The 17,174-nt window shown below is 43.8% G+C and overlaps 2 protein-coding genes across 3 annotated transcripts; both read left to right on the forward strand.

Moving 5' to 3' along the window:
- Positions 1 to 2,691: 2,691 nt before the first annotated feature.
- hdgfl3 (HDGF like 3) lies at positions 2,692 to 10,705 on the forward strand. The gene is made up of 6 exons (XM_056607925.1): positions 2,692 to 2,948; positions 3,553 to 3,629; positions 4,635 to 4,773; positions 6,358 to 6,519; positions 7,903 to 8,037; positions 8,455 to 10,705. The coding sequence occupies exons 1-6, from the start codon at positions 2,865 to 2,867 to the stop codon at positions 8,479 to 8,481; spliced, it is 624 nt and encodes a 207-aa protein (XP_056463900.1). The 5' UTR covers positions 2,692 to 2,864; the 3' UTR covers positions 8,482 to 10,705.
- A 487-nt stretch (positions 10,706 to 11,192) lies between these two features.
- LOC130403224 (histone-binding protein RBBP7) lies at positions 11,193 to 17,144 on the forward strand. 2 transcript variants are annotated; one of them, XM_056607473.1, is made up of 12 exons: positions 11,193 to 11,389; positions 11,560 to 11,707; positions 12,064 to 12,209; positions 12,946 to 13,122; positions 13,316 to 13,431; positions 13,773 to 13,933; positions 14,298 to 14,424; positions 14,759 to 14,836; positions 15,001 to 15,077; positions 15,446 to 15,503; positions 16,043 to 16,153; positions 16,508 to 17,144. In XM_056607473.1, exons 1-12 carry the CDS (start codon positions 11,374 to 11,376, stop codon positions 16,574 to 16,576), a joined length of 1,284 nt encoding a protein of 427 aa, XP_056463448.1. In that variant the 5' UTR covers positions 11,193 to 11,373; the 3' UTR covers positions 16,577 to 17,144. The 2 variants fall into 2 exon arrangements, with proteins under 2 accessions (XP_056463448.1, XP_056463449.1); XM_056607474.1 differs by having other exon boundaries at positions 12,949 to 13,122.
- Positions 17,145 to 17,174: the final 30 nt, after the last annotated feature.

Consider the following 17,174-nt stretch of genomic DNA (forward strand, 5'->3'; position numbering starts at 1 on the left):
ACACACACACACACACACACACACACACACACACACACACACACACACACACACACACACACACACACACACACACACACACACACACACACACACACACACACACACACACACACACCCCAACCCCTGCTGCCGCTGCTGCTGTGGGGCACAATGGCAACTATTATTTGCTGGCTGTCTGCCTCATTTCCCCACATATACCCTGGCTGGGACATCATACAGGACATGAGAGAGGGAGAGAGAGAGAGAGAGAGAGAGAGCTGGTGGGCCCATAGCGCTGTAAGCCAGTGTCATCGCTGAGGGGGTGGGGGGGCAGCAGTGGCAAAAACAATCTCATCCGAAGCGTTTACATCGTTTATTCAGTGTCAGCCGCAAACCAAATCCGCTGGTGTTTCACCGCTAACCCGACCCCCCTCAGGTGGGGTGGGGGGGGGGGCGCGCGAGTGAGGGCGCCGTGGGAAGGTGCAATGCACCAAGGGGGTGTCAAAGGGTGTCACCTCCCGGACTAACGCTAACGCCACACGAAGGCCTAACTGTGGCTCGTGTGAATCGGGGAGATGTATGATAAATTGCTCCGGCCGTAGGGGGGACGGGGGGTGTGAGGGATGGGGTCGGGGGGGGCTGTGTGACTGGTCGCGCGGGCATTTTTATGACCCCGCCACCCTGAAGGATCATGGGAGCTGACAGTCCACCGCTAGCAGCCGCGCAACTCAAATGTATGTCTGCATTTTTTTGCATCGGTGAACATTAGTCACAAGGCAATCAGAGAACACAACAAACTGAATTTGACAAATAATTTTCACTTTTCAAATGTGACAAACATTTCAAGGACATTCGGGGAATAAAAAATGCCAAAACTAACAATGGTTCGGGGTCTCAGGCAAAATGCACTGCAGACATGAATAAAAAAGGAAGCACGAGGAATTTGTAACGCTTCCAAACCTTCCACATGCTTGTCACTCGGTCCACCGCCAAATTTGTTGGAATTATTTTTCACGGCACACAAGGCCAAGACAAGGGAAAGCCATACTTAGACAACCGAACAGATCAGCAAACATCTGTTTTCCGGATCCCAACGTTACGTCTCTCCCTCTCCAATCCAAAACACATGTGGCTTCAAAACATACGCAGGTGTGCATGTGTTTTGAATAGGGTCAAAGTAGTTCTCTTTCTGTGACAAGCGGCGATGCTTTGCAGTGGGGATTCTATAGGTGCTCTTACAGGAAATACTTCTAGGCCACTGCTCCTGAGAAATATAACAAAGTCCGAGAGCTTTTCAATAGTGGCCTGACCTGCTGTGATCAAGGTGTAATAGCCTACATCGAAAAGTCTGTAAGCAGCATCCACCTTGGTTCAAACAAACAGACCCACAGATAGAATGAGAGTAATGTCTGTATTCATGTTTTTATTTTCCTCATTCTGGAAGGCTGAAGGGCTCAATGTGACAGGCATCCGCATTGTAAGCAGCGGAGAAGAAACATCTGTCCGGGAGAGATGAGAATCACATGTGCTGGTGACAGAAAGACATTTCCTTCAGTTTAACCAAAGCTTTTGCTGCCACCTACAGCACGGGACTATATAGTAAATCTGCTTACATTGTAAAGGGTCTTAAAAGGCTGTTCAGAAAATTTCATTTTTTACTGACATCTGCGGGTAGACAGTATGAAATAAAACATCGATTTTAAGCACGGCTAAGAAATAGTAGGTCGTGTGCTGCCATCTGTTGGTGCACCATTTAAGATACAAGGTGTTATTGTCTTAACAATTATTGCATATAGAAAATGGACTTCATAAGTAAGAGAATAAAATATAGAGCCCTGAAAGGAAATTCAGAATTAAAAAAAACATATTACCAAGTCAACAAAAGCAAGTCCCCACTTTGCAATGATTTAATTGATAGAATGTTAACACAGGGCTCTTCCTAAGACAAACACTATTTATGGGTCAGCTATTTTATGTAGTAGACTTAACTAGTGAATTTAACACTCATTGGCCATTGCTGGTGCTTTGACACACACATCAATTTCAAACCTTTAGACCTATCCAATGTTCATTTTTCGGCTATAGCTACCTGTTTGTGCACTGCTATGACACCTCGATGAAAATGGTCAAGGTGAGTTGACCAGACATTTGCGAGGTCCCAGAGGAAAGGCTGGTGGGCTGATGTCATTCAGTGTCAAAGCCTGGGTCTGTGAAAAATTATCAAGCATTCATTGCTAAATCCATTGATAGGCTTTAGAGATGAACTGGTGAGAGAAAGACGTATGTCAGGCAGGGGCTGAGTGTGCTCGATGAAAACATACAGAGCTAATATAATAATTGTACTTTTTTTATAATTTTTTTATTTACATGATTACTTCTCAAATGTATGATAGTCATAATGATCTCAATAATAAAATAATCAGATCATTACAATTATCCTTATCATTCATCCTCATTATCAAAGTTATGTATTTACTCATCTGAAGTTATTATCTAAAATAGCGCATCTGGCCTATTTTTTTTAACAAACCTAATCATTCTGGCCAGAACATTCTGGCCAGTAGTCGTCTAGGAGTAACATTTATCGTATATTTATAATTTCTGAGAGACCTGCCAAGGCTTCGGGTTTCACAGCCCTGATGATAGATGTAGCAGGCTACGGCCATTCAAGGACACGTTTACGCACGTTTCTGTGCGCAGGATGATCGCCTTTTTTCCCAGGCCCTTTCCGCGTCTTTTTTTATTATTTATTTCCGTGTAAACTGCAGCCTTGATATAAAAACATTGATGGTCGATAATTTACTCCGGTTTTGAGGGCCAAGGACAAGTGCGAGAATCTTTCAAATACAACCCCTGAAACCCTTGGACCACTAACCGACTACATGGCTCGACCACGGCCGCGGGAATACAAGGCAGGAGATTTGGTTTTTGCCAAAATGAAAGGATACCCACACTGGCCGGCGAGGGTGAGTATGCACCGCAGCCTGGCCGAGGGGAAGGGAGGCGGGGTTGCCTGAGACAGTCTCATCGCCGATGATGCTGTGTGAATACATGGATGCTACTGGATTTGGCTGCTAGCGTTGTTTTACGACCCATTTCGAAGTAATATATCGTTGATGCAGACACACCACTTAATGCCTTTTTTATGGACCTTGTGTTTATGGGGAAGGGCTAGAATGACAACAGTTGAGGCAGCATCGTTCGACACTGTGCAACACAACATTCCGTATTCAATCTTTCTCTATTAAGTATCCATGGTCAAGATTTTTTTTTATTCTGCCATTTTATATATGTGGACCTAGAATATGCATGCACATTTTTAATGCATTGAAATTTCCTCAAGTAACCCCTGCCGTTAACATGTGCAACATTGTGTGACAAAATATAATTTTATTCTGCTACTTCTCAACCATGAATAATCCTGTCGACATAATAATGTCAGTTTTTCACAATGCATTTTGAACCATTGCACACAGCAGGATCCTCTCCTCCCTTGCTTCCACTTAAGCACCATGGTCCCCCTCTTTCTCCCCCATTTTCATGTATCCCCCACCCCCTTCTGCCTGTCAGATTGATGAGCTTCCAGAAGGGGCTGTCAAACCACCTGCCAACAAGTATCCCATTTTCTTCTTCGGCACGCATGAAACGTAAGTTCTAAAAACTGCATCTAAGCAGGTGTAAATGAATGTGAAGATGTATGTAACAGCAAGCTACCAATGTGTATATATGGAACGATTTTAAGACGCTGTTTGGTACAAAAGCATGCTATTACCTTTTGAGACCCTGAGCTTTTCTCCAACTTACAGTGATTTAACCAGGATATTGTTGAGCAGGTTGCTTGAGGATGCCTACAAAATGTGGACACTGAAATGTGGACCCTTTTTTCAGCTCCATTAACCTAAACACTAGGCTATCCTGCTTGGTGCTACTGCTTCCAATATCATTCATTAATGCTACGATTCACCATTACACCATAACCATAACAAAGCGACGATTACTGCACATTCTAGGTTCCGCTTGAATTTAGCCCAGTTTAAACAACACTGTGTAATTTAGGCTAGTACCGGTATATACTCAATAACATTGTGTCATTAGCCCAGTACATACTCAAACACATTGTGTATTTAGCCTAGTATATGCTGAACAACATTCTATATTTAGCTCAGTACATATTCAACAACGCTTTGTCATTTAGCCCAGTACATACTCAACCACATTGTGTATTTAGCCTAGTATATGCTCAACAACATTGTGTATTTTGCCCAGTACATACTCAACAACATTGTGTAATTAACCAAGTAGATACTCAACAACACTGTGTCATTAGCCCAGTATATACTCAACAACACTGTTTCATTAGCCCAGTATATACTCAACAACACTGTGTCATTAGCCCTGTAGATACTCAACAACACTGTGTCATTAGCCCAGTAGATACTCAACAACATTGTGTCATTAGCCCAGTACTCAACAACATTGTGTCATTAGCCCAGTAGATACTCAACAACACTGTGTCATTTAGCCCAGTGCATACTCAACAACACTGTGTCATTAGCCCAGTAGATACATAGTAGATAAACAACATTGGGTCAGACTACTAGAGTAACGCACAGATTTAACACAACTATTCTTATTTTACCCTCTCATCCCAGTGCGTTCCTAGGCCCAAAGGACCTGCTGCCCTACAAGGAGTACAAAGACAAGTTTGGCAAGTCCAACAAGAGGAAGGGTTTCAACGAGGGCCTATGGGAGATTGAGAACAACCCCGGAGTCAAGTTCACCGGCTACCAGGTCTGGCGGGGGCCCGCTATGTCTCTGATTTAGAGAGCAAAGACATGGGGGAGTTAGGCCCAATCCTATTTCTACCCCTTACCCCTTCCCCCTCCCCCTTGTTTTGAAGAGGTAAGGGGAAGGGGTAGAAATGGGATTGGGCCTTAGAGACAAAGAACGAGAGCTAGTGCCAGAAGGGGAGAGAGAGACCGACCACTGGGAGGAGAGACGCTAGCTGAACTGTTGACTACAGCCAGAAGTTTATTTTCATTCACAAATGGGTCCCTGTATAGCAGTGATTGTGTTTATGAGATTATCAGGAATTCGATTTAACTCTCTTCTTTGCCTTGAGTTTTAAATGCCAGATTTTTCCATTGGTTGGAAGGTAACGAAGACGACTTAAAGCTAAATATGCATCATTCCCTAGCTAGGGAAATCGTTTGTCTATTTTTTATCCCTGACCCTAAACTTTATTTTATTCCTGCTATATGTCAATGTTTGGCTACTTCCACATACTTAACTACATTGCTTTCCGTTGCATTCATTTGGCGGCAGGAAGATCTTTTTTGTTTAATTTAGTGGTCACTCTCTTCAAAAGAAAAGACTAGGTGTTCGATCAGGTTATTTCAGTTTAGGTTAATAGTTGGACGTCGTTAGGTTTGCGTTTAAATAACGGCAATCGCGTAACTCTAGTGTTGCATCTACGATGTACGATGTTGGTTTGTGCTTACTGTGCTGCTGCCAGATCCTCTTCTAGCACAAGGTCGATGGAGGTTGGATTGTAATCTAGTTATGTACTCATATGAACTCGGTCAATATAGATAGTGGCTGTGTCCCAAACAGAAGTCAGCTGCATGCAGCCTTGCTGTCTAATGAGTCGGTGTCCTATGGAGGTAGTGTTTTTGTGTGAAGTAACCTGTAAGCGGGGTTCAGGATTGAGACAGACTTTCAAGGCAGCAATGCATCAGAATGTTATGACGTTGCCAAAATACCATCAGTTACAACGGCTATACTACCACCTGCTTGTCATTTGGACAAAGTGCTTATTTCTTTACTGAGATTATTCCATTTTATTAGAGTAGCATTATTAATTGTTGAAGCATTAGTCTAAAAGTCAATATAACTTTCATTTGTACACAAGCTCGAGGCTATTGCTGGTTTTTGTTGTTTCCTTTTTGTCTGAGCAGTGGAGCGGGTGCAGGGGATTGTGGGATATCGTGACCAACAAAGGATACTACGCTGCCTTCAAAACATGCCTAGTCAGAGGCCCCGCGAAAGGCTTACTTTTTTGTTAATATTCGATATGATGACATGACTTGATGCTTCCTTGACTCCGAATGCTACCAGAATAAGCAGCATCTGGTTCACAGCATATATGTGCATTTCAACCAGCGTACACATGCAACCAATCATGTAGGGGGATGAGACAGACCAACACATGCGTGTGCTCATTCTTGTTCCCCAGTCACCTCCTGAACCGATCTTTGACGCGTCTACGAAACTGTCCACAAACGTAAGATCTCAGCTGTTGGGTTGTGTGTCTGCTTGTCTGTCCGCGTTATAAACTAAAGACATGCACACACGTGCACACTCTCACACACACAGGCCATGCAGCAGAACTCGTCCGAGACGGAAGAAGGGGTGAACGCGGTGGACGGCAGCAGTGAGGGAGAGGAGGGGGATTCTGTGGAGGAGGAAGACAACAAGGAGAAGCTCAAGGGAACAGACAAGGCCGCGTCCAAACGGAAAAAGACCGCCGGATCAAAGGTACACACAGCTCCGCCGCCCTCCCCACCTCCAAGCCATGTGACCCACAATGCACCAGGAGGGGCTCAGATGGAATCAGCTGGTCCTAGGCCGGAGGGCTGGTGGATACAGCTTCTACATTATTTTCGTGTTTTGTCAATGTTTGTTATGCTGTTAATAAATGTTATCGTAGCTTTTATCCTACAAGCTAAATGACAAAGGTAGAAGAAGGCTGATAGAAAAAAGGCTTCCTCAAAGACGTTATTAAGGACAAATCCAGACCAACCCTAGTGTCATGTCCCATTGATAACAATACATCTCCTACAGAGGCATCTCAGCATGTGGGATCCAAAAGTTGAAGGCACGATTAGTCTACCTCCAGTTTAACCAAAGCTTGATAGACACAGAGTGGCTTTCAAGCTTGCTGTGGCTCAACAGGAAGGTGGTGGATTTTCATTTAGTTTCAATCCACTTCCTCACCAGGTTCCCGGCTTATCGATTGTGGTCCTGTAGCCTGCCTGTGCTTCACCTTGACAACACTAGAAGCCCCTTTAGATTAAGAAGGGAACGGGGGGCTTGCAGTGCCATAGTTGGTGGCTGCCAGCGTCAAAGACGGTGCCACGGCCGACCGCTGTAACCGGGAGCCGGCTGGAGGACTCACCCACATCACATTCTGCTCTCTGCTTAGCAACCACTGTTGCTTAGCAACTGGGTCCCATCAGGCACAGTACATGTGGCGCATATGAAGGAATGGGGCTTTTCTCGTATTTGTGTGTGTCTGTGTGTATGTGTGTGTGTGTGTGTGTGTGTGTGTGTGTGGGGGGGGGGGGGGTTACTGTAGAATTCTACAGATTTCTACATATTTTCAAACGTCATAACTGGCTGATTCGCCTAAAGAGGTGTGTGTGTGTGTGTGTGTGTGTGTGTGTGTGTGTGTGTGTGTGTGTGTGTGTGTGTGTGTGTGTGTGGGGGGTGGGGGTTCATGTAGTACAATACTAGGGTACATATTGCTCATCACATAAGTAGCTTTCCCTTCTCTCCATTCTGGGTGTGTCTATGCATAGCCTACTCTGTAGCACACGCCCCTTTTTGTGGTTGTATGCCACCGATGAATTCCATTGAATTAGGTTAGATAGAAGAAACCCCTTCACACCAGCACGATGTTCTCCTTCCTAGAAGGCGGAAGCAACGTTTTGACCTGCGGTCATCTGGGGTCAACCTCAGGCATGGAGAACCCCGGAAGGACCCATGTTCCAAACAAAGCCCTGTTCCATGTGTGAACACGGCCTCCGCTTCCCCCAGTAACCCCGCGGAGAAAATAACACTATACTACGAACACACTGACCAAGTGCATGCTTCGACTTCACTTCCTGTGGTAATGGCCTACGCTCCTCTCTGTGGCAGAAGTCCTCCAAGCTGTCGCGCGTGTCGTCCGGCGAGGACGACCTGGAGAAGGACGGGAAGGAGGGCGACAAGAAGAGCAACTCTGTGGGCGGGGAAACGGACGGGGGCCTCATCCAGAACGCCACTGACAATAAGGTGGGCTGCCAGGTCATAGGTATTTACTAATAGGTCTCAGGTCATAGGTGTCTCCTCAAAGGACCGGAACCCTGGTTTGGTGGGTATGCACTACTTACTTCATTTAGAAATAGTTAATTCACTATGTTTCCAGAATGACAATATAAGTTATGTGTATGTAACTCAATAACTCATCAGTCATAGCACACTCTTGATTGTATGTTATTTGTATTCATCTATTAGTTAGTATGCATCCTGCTATTTTGCATAATTGGGAGTAATTACCTGTTATTGAATCATGTTTCAGATATTTGTATCTAATACTTGTATATAATTAACAATGGAAAGAATATGATCTGGTTGTGATTCATGATGATTGGCAAAAATTGTCACTGTAATTTTTTATTAATTCATGTCTATCTTCTGTGCATTTCACAGAACCAGTTGCTTAGAGAAGAACATTAAACACTCAGAGGACAACACCTATGAGAATTCATTCTTTGTGCAAGTAGTATTGGAATGGGATGATATACACACTGTTTGTTCCATCAGCACCATCTACTGGCCGTTGACACTAACACATGCGCGTTGGACTTCGAAAAAACAAAACAGAAAGATGGGGTCAAGGCCAGGATAAACAAATATATAATTTGTCATCAAAGACCAAACTGTTAGACGTCAATTTATATTAAGTTAATCAAGTGGCCACTAGCAACGCAAAATCCACTGTTACTGTACTAGGTAATTGGTAATCATTTGATGTAGGATTGTTGTTTGCTGGCTGCAAATCGTAACTTGTAAGTCTATTAAACCAAATGAAAGAATGTGGCTCCAGGGTATTAGCACAAATAACTTCTCCTGTCATCTCTGAGGTTTCTGTTTTTGTGTCAGCCTCCAGATACCAAGACTTAAGGAGCCAACTGTTTCAAAAGAGTGCTGACACACTGGGGCAATTTAGTATGTTTACTGTCATTCAAACATTTAAAACCCTACTATTTTGCAATATTGACATTGATACCCTTATAGGATATTATTATACCATATATGAACAATTGAATGCTTTTACTTTATGAAAAAAACACTATGAACAGACTGACCAGTTGCATGCTACAACATCACTTCCTGTCCTGGAATCTATAATTCCATGACTGATTGTCCACCTAGACTGCGAAAATGTTTTCTCGCCATGACACTCAGTCATTGGGAGCTCTTCATGTGAAAACGATGTGTCTCACAACTTTATCTTCAATCTGCTCCATGTCCGCTCCAAATAAACGGAACAGAAAAACTGCATTCCAGACAGAAAGATCTGCTTTCAATCAAAGGCAGCAAACTCACAAATGAATTCTAGTGTGTCGTAACTCTTGACTTATTTAACCACATTTGTAATATAAACTCAATTCAGCCTTCATGCCGGCCCCATCACGCATCTCCATTCACCCATCACACCCTCACTGTGTGCAAACATGTTTCAAATGTCCTCCGGTATGAATATATACAATATTATAGACAATATCACAGTTATACACGTTGGTTTTCGCAGTGTACTGACACTCTAGTTGTAGCTTGGAGTTCCTTTTTTTTTCTCCACATGATTAAAAATGTAAGGGTCTTTCTTCTACTATTACTGTCATATCATTACAGTGTCCATCCCACATTACTATATTTCATGTAACCAGAAAAAAACGAATGGAGAAGTACATAGATTAATGTATTATGAAGTGTTGTGCACAACTGGGTTACACATTGTAACTCAAAGAAATTTAAATATACCGGTATATTTTACCTTTGTTGTAGAATAGAGGACTTCTATTTTACTCGGACTGCTCTAGGCATCATCTCATCTTTTTAACAAATGTTATATATATAAATATTATATCTGTTCTTCTGTGTAGCTGTGGAATATGTCACTGTATATTGATGATTATAATGATTTTTATAGTGGCATGCTGAAAAAGGGGGTTCATTTTTGATGGTGGCTGTTGACATTGTCCTAAATCAGGCGTTACGGTTTTGTAAGAATTAGAAAACGTGTATTACATTTTCTTTCTCATCACCAAAATCCCAAATCAGACGACCAACATATTGTGGTTTTAGTTGCTCACAAGTTTCGTCAACACAGATATATCCATGGCTGGATCTAGAAGCCACAGGGCCCAAGGGGGGCATAGGCTAGGGCATCCCCACTGGGGTTAATGTAAATCGACACATTCATGGAAGCCTCTGGCACTCAGTACAAAACAAGTGTGTATCCATCTAAGAGCTGTAATAATGTATGCACTAGGAAATCCAGGCAGACTGACCCATCAAATGGAAAAAAATTGGACACCTCTAGGTGATGCACAATGCACTATATAATAGTGAGTTACGACATCTGCGCTATTGCAAAATGTTGTTTATTTTGTCTTTTTATTGCAAGCATTGATTTAAAGATAATTTGTTTAAGATGATGCTGATGCTCCATCTTTAACAAAAGCCAGCTGCCTTTATTTGCCTCCATTGCTTTTCCAAAGGGAAACTGCTCTTTTTCATTGATTTATTTATCTATGTTTTATGATAGTTAAAACATTGTGTGGTTGTACCATACATTTTCAGTTCATTATTTGTTATGCTGTATTTGAAACATGATTTACATTTCAAAAGTTTGTAGTTGACTGTTTTTGCTGTTTATGGACAAGATTTTTACAGAATAAACTCATTGGAATGCGTCATGGTTATGATTTTTTGGTATTGTAACATTTTTTAGTTTATTGATATTAGGAATCCACTATATCACTACTTCAGAAGAGATTACAGAAATGTTTATATATATATATATATATATATATATATATATATATATATATATATATATATATAAACAAACTATTATGTACTTGAAAAAGGTTTAATTAAAGAGAAAGAGGGTATAGTCAATAAAGGAGGTCTTCCTATAGAGAGCTGTGTACACAGTATATATAAACAAATATGGCAACAATTCCAATAAAATACATAAATTCCAACTTCATTGATTTTTTTGTATTTAATTATTATATTTTATCTTCAAAAATGTAAATTACTTAAAATAATCATAAAATCATGATGTTTCGCACCAAATTGGTTTTAAGGGCTCAAAACAGTTCAGGGATTTCTGCGTTCAGTCTGCGCAAGAAGTACGCAGTTCTGAGCCTTGCTGGGTTCCATACACACGCATGCGCAGTCATCTAGTCCAAATACGCGCTGAAAAGGAAAGGCGAGTTTTTACTACGAAACCATCGAAGGATAACTGGATAATTACGTTTTTAGCCCTTTTATCTGGTTGTTACTTTGCTTTCGGGCATCGTAAAGCACTCCCCAAACAGACGCTGAGCGAGGAACATGGCGGATAAAGAAGGTGCGTTTGGCGAGAGCTTCATGGCCCATGTCTCCATGCGTGCCGCTTTGTGCACCACAATGGTGTGTGATGTGATGTTGTTAGCGTCGCATGCTAACTGGCGTTTCAGAAGGCTGCTCCCGCATACTGTACATAAAACTACAACACCTTGTTCTACCTTCGTTCCACAGCAGTGTACGATGATGCGGTGGAGGAGAGGGTCATCAACGAAGAGTACAAGATATGGAAGAAAAACACACCGTTCCTCTACGACCTGGTCATGACGCATGCGCTGGAGTGGCCCAGCCTCACCGTCCAATGGCTGCCTGACGTCAACAGGTATGAGTACTGTACCTGTGGTCATCTGAAGCCCTCACCTGTCGTCACTAGACAAGGTCGGATGTGTAATGCTGGCTATACTGACGCACCAATGAATAATGGAGTCTGTACCCCCTCCAAAAAAGACAAACAACAACAACAACATAGTCCCATTCATCGAGGCCAAGACGACTTGACCCTGTCTATCTATAATCGATCTTTTATTAATAAGTAGGCCTAAAGGTTTCTCTTTCATCTTAACCATAACATGTTCTATATACTGCAGCCTGTCAGTGGGGTTCAAGCAGAACGGTTGACACACACACACGCACACACACACACACACACCAGTCTGAGTTGTGTTGGTACCTCTGCAGGCCGGAGGGGAAGGACTACGCAGTCCACAGGCTGGTTCTGGGGACCCACACATCGGACGAGCAGAACCACCTGGTGATCGCCAGCGTTCAGGTCCCCAACGACGACGCCCAGTTTGACGCGTCGCACTATGACAGCGAGAAAGGAGGTGACTATTGCACAACATCATCGCATAGTAGGAATAACTGAACTTAGGAATTTACTTAACATGGGTTTAATTAGCATGCGATTATAATAGGCTGAGCTGGTTAGCTATTTATTTCCCAGAATTATTATATGTTTGTTTAGAGAAGGTTAAGTCCATCACAATCGACTACCAGTGAGTTGTATAAACTTGTCTTTGAGGTTAGTTAATAAGTAAACACGGAGTAACAGTTGGTTATGGAGTGCTGTTGTTAAAGTGTTTTTCGTCTTCTGTTTCTCAGCAGGTAAGTTCTCCTACCATTTCACACGGGTTGCTGATGGCTGCACTGAAGTTCCCATGATGACGTTGGTGATGGTGCCTAGAGGAGCCATTTGTTTAGATGGGCTTTGGAATACAACTAAATGAAAGGCAAAAATAAACCCAGGTTGAGGTTCAAAAGGTGGAGAAAGGTTTTTCTAATTTACCTTGTGATTAGATGACACCATCTTTTCTAGTCACACAATGCTCTCTATGGGGTTTTATATTTCCGTTCGACAATTTTGTTGGATGAATAAACGTTGGTGCCTCTTCAAAACCAACTACACATCATTTTAGGAACATTACTTATGAACTATTTACTATTTAAATTAATTAATATAACTGATGACTGAATACTAACAGTTAAATTACTGGAGTCGTTTTCACCATGACCAATAGACTGGAAGGGGCTTATTGTTCCTCCTCCTCTGCCCTTCTTCCCCAGAATTCGGTGGCTTTGGCTCGGTCAGCGGGAAGATTGAGATCGAGATCAAGATCAACCATGAGGGCGAGGTGAACCGCGCCCGCTATATGCCCCAGAACCCCTGCATCATCGCCACCAAGACCCCCACCTCAGACGTGCTGGTCTTCGACTACACCAAGCACCCGTCCAAACCAGGTCAGCGCACGCACTCGCTCGCACGCACGCACGCGGTAGGGTGCAAACCTGCTGTTCCTGATCAGCCCTATAAACTGGTACCAAGGGACGTCCCTTGCCATAGGACAGCCAGCCAAAGGAAACGTTTTTGGGCAGTGCAGACATCTTCATGTTTCTGAGGAGCGTGCATGCCATAACGTCTAACTTCTTCCAGATCCCAGTGGGGAGTGCAGCCCGGACCTCAGGCTCCGGGGCCATCAGAAGGAGGGCTATGGTCTGTCCTGGAACCCCAACCTCAGCGGGAATCTGCTGAGTGCCTCTGACGACCATGTGAGTCAATACCCCCCCCACCAGCAGTAGGACACGGATAAAGTACCAAATTGTGTTTGAAAGATACTGTGATAGTTAACGCAATATAATTTATTGTGGCTAAAAATGTGTGTAAAATACATTGTTATAAACAGATCCTTTGGGGCTACAGATCTTTTAGGCAAACTCACGCATAATTGTACGCTCAATTCCTGTCTGGGACTTATAGTGTACATCTTATAACATGAGGATGGATAGGTCAGGTCAGGGATCAGTCAGAAAGGTCACAATCTCAAATGAGCTTTCCTTGCTCCCAGACCTGTGTTGTGGGCTAAAGGAATAACCCCGCCTTGTCTCGTCAGACCATCTGCCTGTGGGACATCGGCGCCGGGCCCAAGGAGGGCAAGATCGTGGACGCCAAGACCATCTTCACGGGCCACACGGCGGTAGTGGAGGACGTCTCCTGGCACCTGCTGCACGAGTCGCTGTTCGGCTCGGTGGCTGACGACCAGAAGCTCATGATGTAAGTGGAGTCTAGAGGGAGTAAACAAGCCCTCCTGACTGACATCAAGAGGGGTGGGAAACATATCGACAGGTTCAAAGATACATTTTGCATCATGCACAAGGATCTCAAACACATTGATGTACAATAATGAGAGGTGGGGCTTGATATAGGGCGGCTTGCTCTCAAAGGCGCCGGTACATGTTTAAATCTCCAATGTCAATTCTACCTGTCGGCATCCCCGGGCAAGATGTATAATCCCTTCCCGCTTCTTCACGACGTGTGTCTGAATTCACTATCACTTGAGCGCCTGATAAATCAAAGAATAGTAAATAGTCAGTGTTCATGATGTGTTTAATATGCTAAAGCCTGTTCTTGTGTACAGCTGGGACACGCGCTCAAACAACACCTCCAAGCCCAGCCACTCTGTGGACGCCCACACGGCGGAGGTCAACTGCCTGAGCTTCAACCCCTACAGCGAGTTCATCCTCGCCACCGGATCTGCCGACAAGGTAGGCTCACAATGCTTGAGGACGGCGGCAACCCTCGGGTCTGATCAGATGAGCAGGGTGGTAGCGAGCAAAGTGTTTATATATCTGCAACATTTAATATAATTTGACTAAAGTTAGTGACGGTAGACATTTTGTTAAGTTCATCAGTATTATGCAGAACGCTTAATCATTTGAAGGTTATGTGATCAAAGCCGTCTCGCCGCCTTACTCAGAATAATAGTCGGTTCAAGCATTCATATTGTAAACTAATAAATAATGCACGGTGGTATTTTGTGCATGGGTGAGCGATTGATGGTGCATATGACACTGATTTGAATCGTGTTTCTCCCCTCAGACTGTGGCCCTGTGGGATCTGAGGAACCTCAAGCTGAAGCTCCACTCCTTCGAGTCGCACAAAGACGAGATCTTCCAGGTAATGCAAACAAGCCCCCAGCAGGACCCACTGCAAGCGGCCCGATCTTAGGGGGTTGTACCCTGGCTTCGGGATCTCTCTAGCCTTGTGGTCGGCAACACCAGTCCTCTGGGCTCCGGACAGGTGAAATGACGCGTCTTCTCCTGCTGTGGTTTGTAAATCAGGTCCAGTGGTCCCCCCATAACGAGACCATCCTGGCGTCCAGTGGCACCGACAGGCGCCTCAACGTCTGGGACCTCAGGTAGGAACGACCTGACGGCCAGAGACTGCTCAGAGATTCAAGTGGTTGCCTAATCAAAGATCAGGATTACATAAAGATCTGTTAAGGCTTCAGTTAATATAGTCAATTAATCAACCTAGTACTTTTATAACTTTAAAAAATACAGTATATGAATAATTGGGATGCTAGCATTAGCTTGCCTTCTCGCCATTAAAGCTATCAAAATGTAGTGTTTATTTCAACATTTCTCTACTAACTGTACAATGGGGGTTGTAATAAAACTGATTTCCCCCCCCCACCTTGAAGAGGCTAACGAAGTTACCCCTTTGGGATGGGTCTGAGCACAGAGAGCCTAGTACTGACGCTGGGTATTTGCATTGCTTCCCCAGTAAAATTGGAGAGGAGCAGTCTGCCGATGATGCAGAGGATGGACCTCCTGAGCTGCTGGTATGTCCCGCGGGCCAACACGCCACAAAAACAGATGGTTTAAGAAGAGCTCCACTCCTTATGAAAGCCACACCGGTGTTGGCTCGACTAATGACCGTTTGGGAGAGCAACAGAATATCGACGAACCAATCGACCTGAAGGTGTCAGCCCTGATGCACACCAGAAGCTCAGAATAAACTACTCCACCTTTAATCCCGTCGTGAAGGGCCAAGGCTGCCAATCTCCATTGATGGAATCAATGGAGATTGATGGACATTAATAGTTTTCCCCCTCATTGATTTAGATCGTAAAATACAGTGTGTTAACATTATCTCCCCATCCATCAAAACCTAAGTAAATATTCACGTTTCTATCTCAAATGTGTTTTCCACACATTTGAACAGTAATGCCAGTGGGCAATGCTTACATTTCTTATCCTGGGTGCGGTCCCATTTTCACGAGTAAACGGTAATATCGAGCCATTCCTCTGCTGCAGTCAGGGCCTACAGTGGTGTCGCTTTTTTTCATGAATCCTAAGAGCACTTCTGTCTGTCCTGCAGTTCATCCACGGAGGTCACACGGCCAAGATCTCCGACTTCTCCTGGAACCCCAACGAGCCCTGGGTGATCTGCTCTGTGTCGGAGGACAACATCATGCAGGTTTGGCAGATGGTAAGGACGCTCGTTTCTTAACACGCATTCACGCACGCACAAGGCCTTCCGATCCAAGCAATTTAGGAAGACCAGTCCTGCTCAAATCTGAAAAAAGGGAAAGCCCTGTATGTTGGATTTGATTGCCAGACATTTGGGAGGGTAAGACACTGTTGTCGTATCATGTTGTCTTAGTTCACCGCAGAAAGGCCAACTGGCTGTAATTACACTGGATTCGATATTGTGGAACTTGCTTTGTTGAGTGCTGATAGTAACTGGTCACTCGTCATTTGGAACGATCCTGAAGATGATTGTTGTTCGACTGTGGTTGGGCCATTATCCCTGAACCTTCATGTGATGGCCTCCTCTCCGCAGGCGGAGAACATCTACAACGATGAGGAGCCGGACACCCCGGTGTCGGAGCTGGAGGGACAGGGGTCCTAACCCCGTCCCGGGGTCGGGAGCTTCCAGTCCAGACGCAAATCACCCCTGCTTCTAGAAGGATGTGTGAATCGTAATGAATCTAGGGCACATTTGGAAGATGCCATACCTTTCCCTTTTTTTTGTTGTTGCTTATGTACATACTGAGGGCGGCTTCCTCAAAAGCGCCTTGGAACGTTAAGTCATCTACGTTGCCAGGGTGACCGGAGCACTAAAAAAAATGCTTTTTTTGAAAACCAGACTGATGAGCTTAACTTCCTTTTTATACTCCCTTCATAATATTCACCTTTCTTTTTTTTTTTTCCTTATTTCCTTCCCTTTGGTGGGTGCAGCCACACGACGACCAGTTTCTCTTAACACCATTTGTTGATCCGTTGAATGGTTAGCATTTCATACTAATTTAATGCCCCTGAGGTAGATGCATGTTTTGTAAAGGTTTCCATTTACAGTGGTCGTGGCACATTTTCCCCTGCAGCATCTTTATCAGTATGGATGCATCGCAATAAGAAACTAACTTTTATTGTGATTTATAAAAGCTATGTTTTTGTTGGACTAAACACTTGCTTTCTTATCTGGACATCTAAGCATTGGCAATCAATTT

Source organism: Gadus chalcogrammus, chromosome 14, assembly GCF_026213295.1.
Source record: "Gadus chalcogrammus isolate NIFS_2021 chromosome 14, NIFS_Gcha_1.0, whole genome shotgun sequence".
In the NCBI taxonomy this organism is placed as follows: domain Eukaryota; kingdom Metazoa; phylum Chordata; class Actinopteri; order Gadiformes; family Gadidae; genus Gadus; species Gadus chalcogrammus.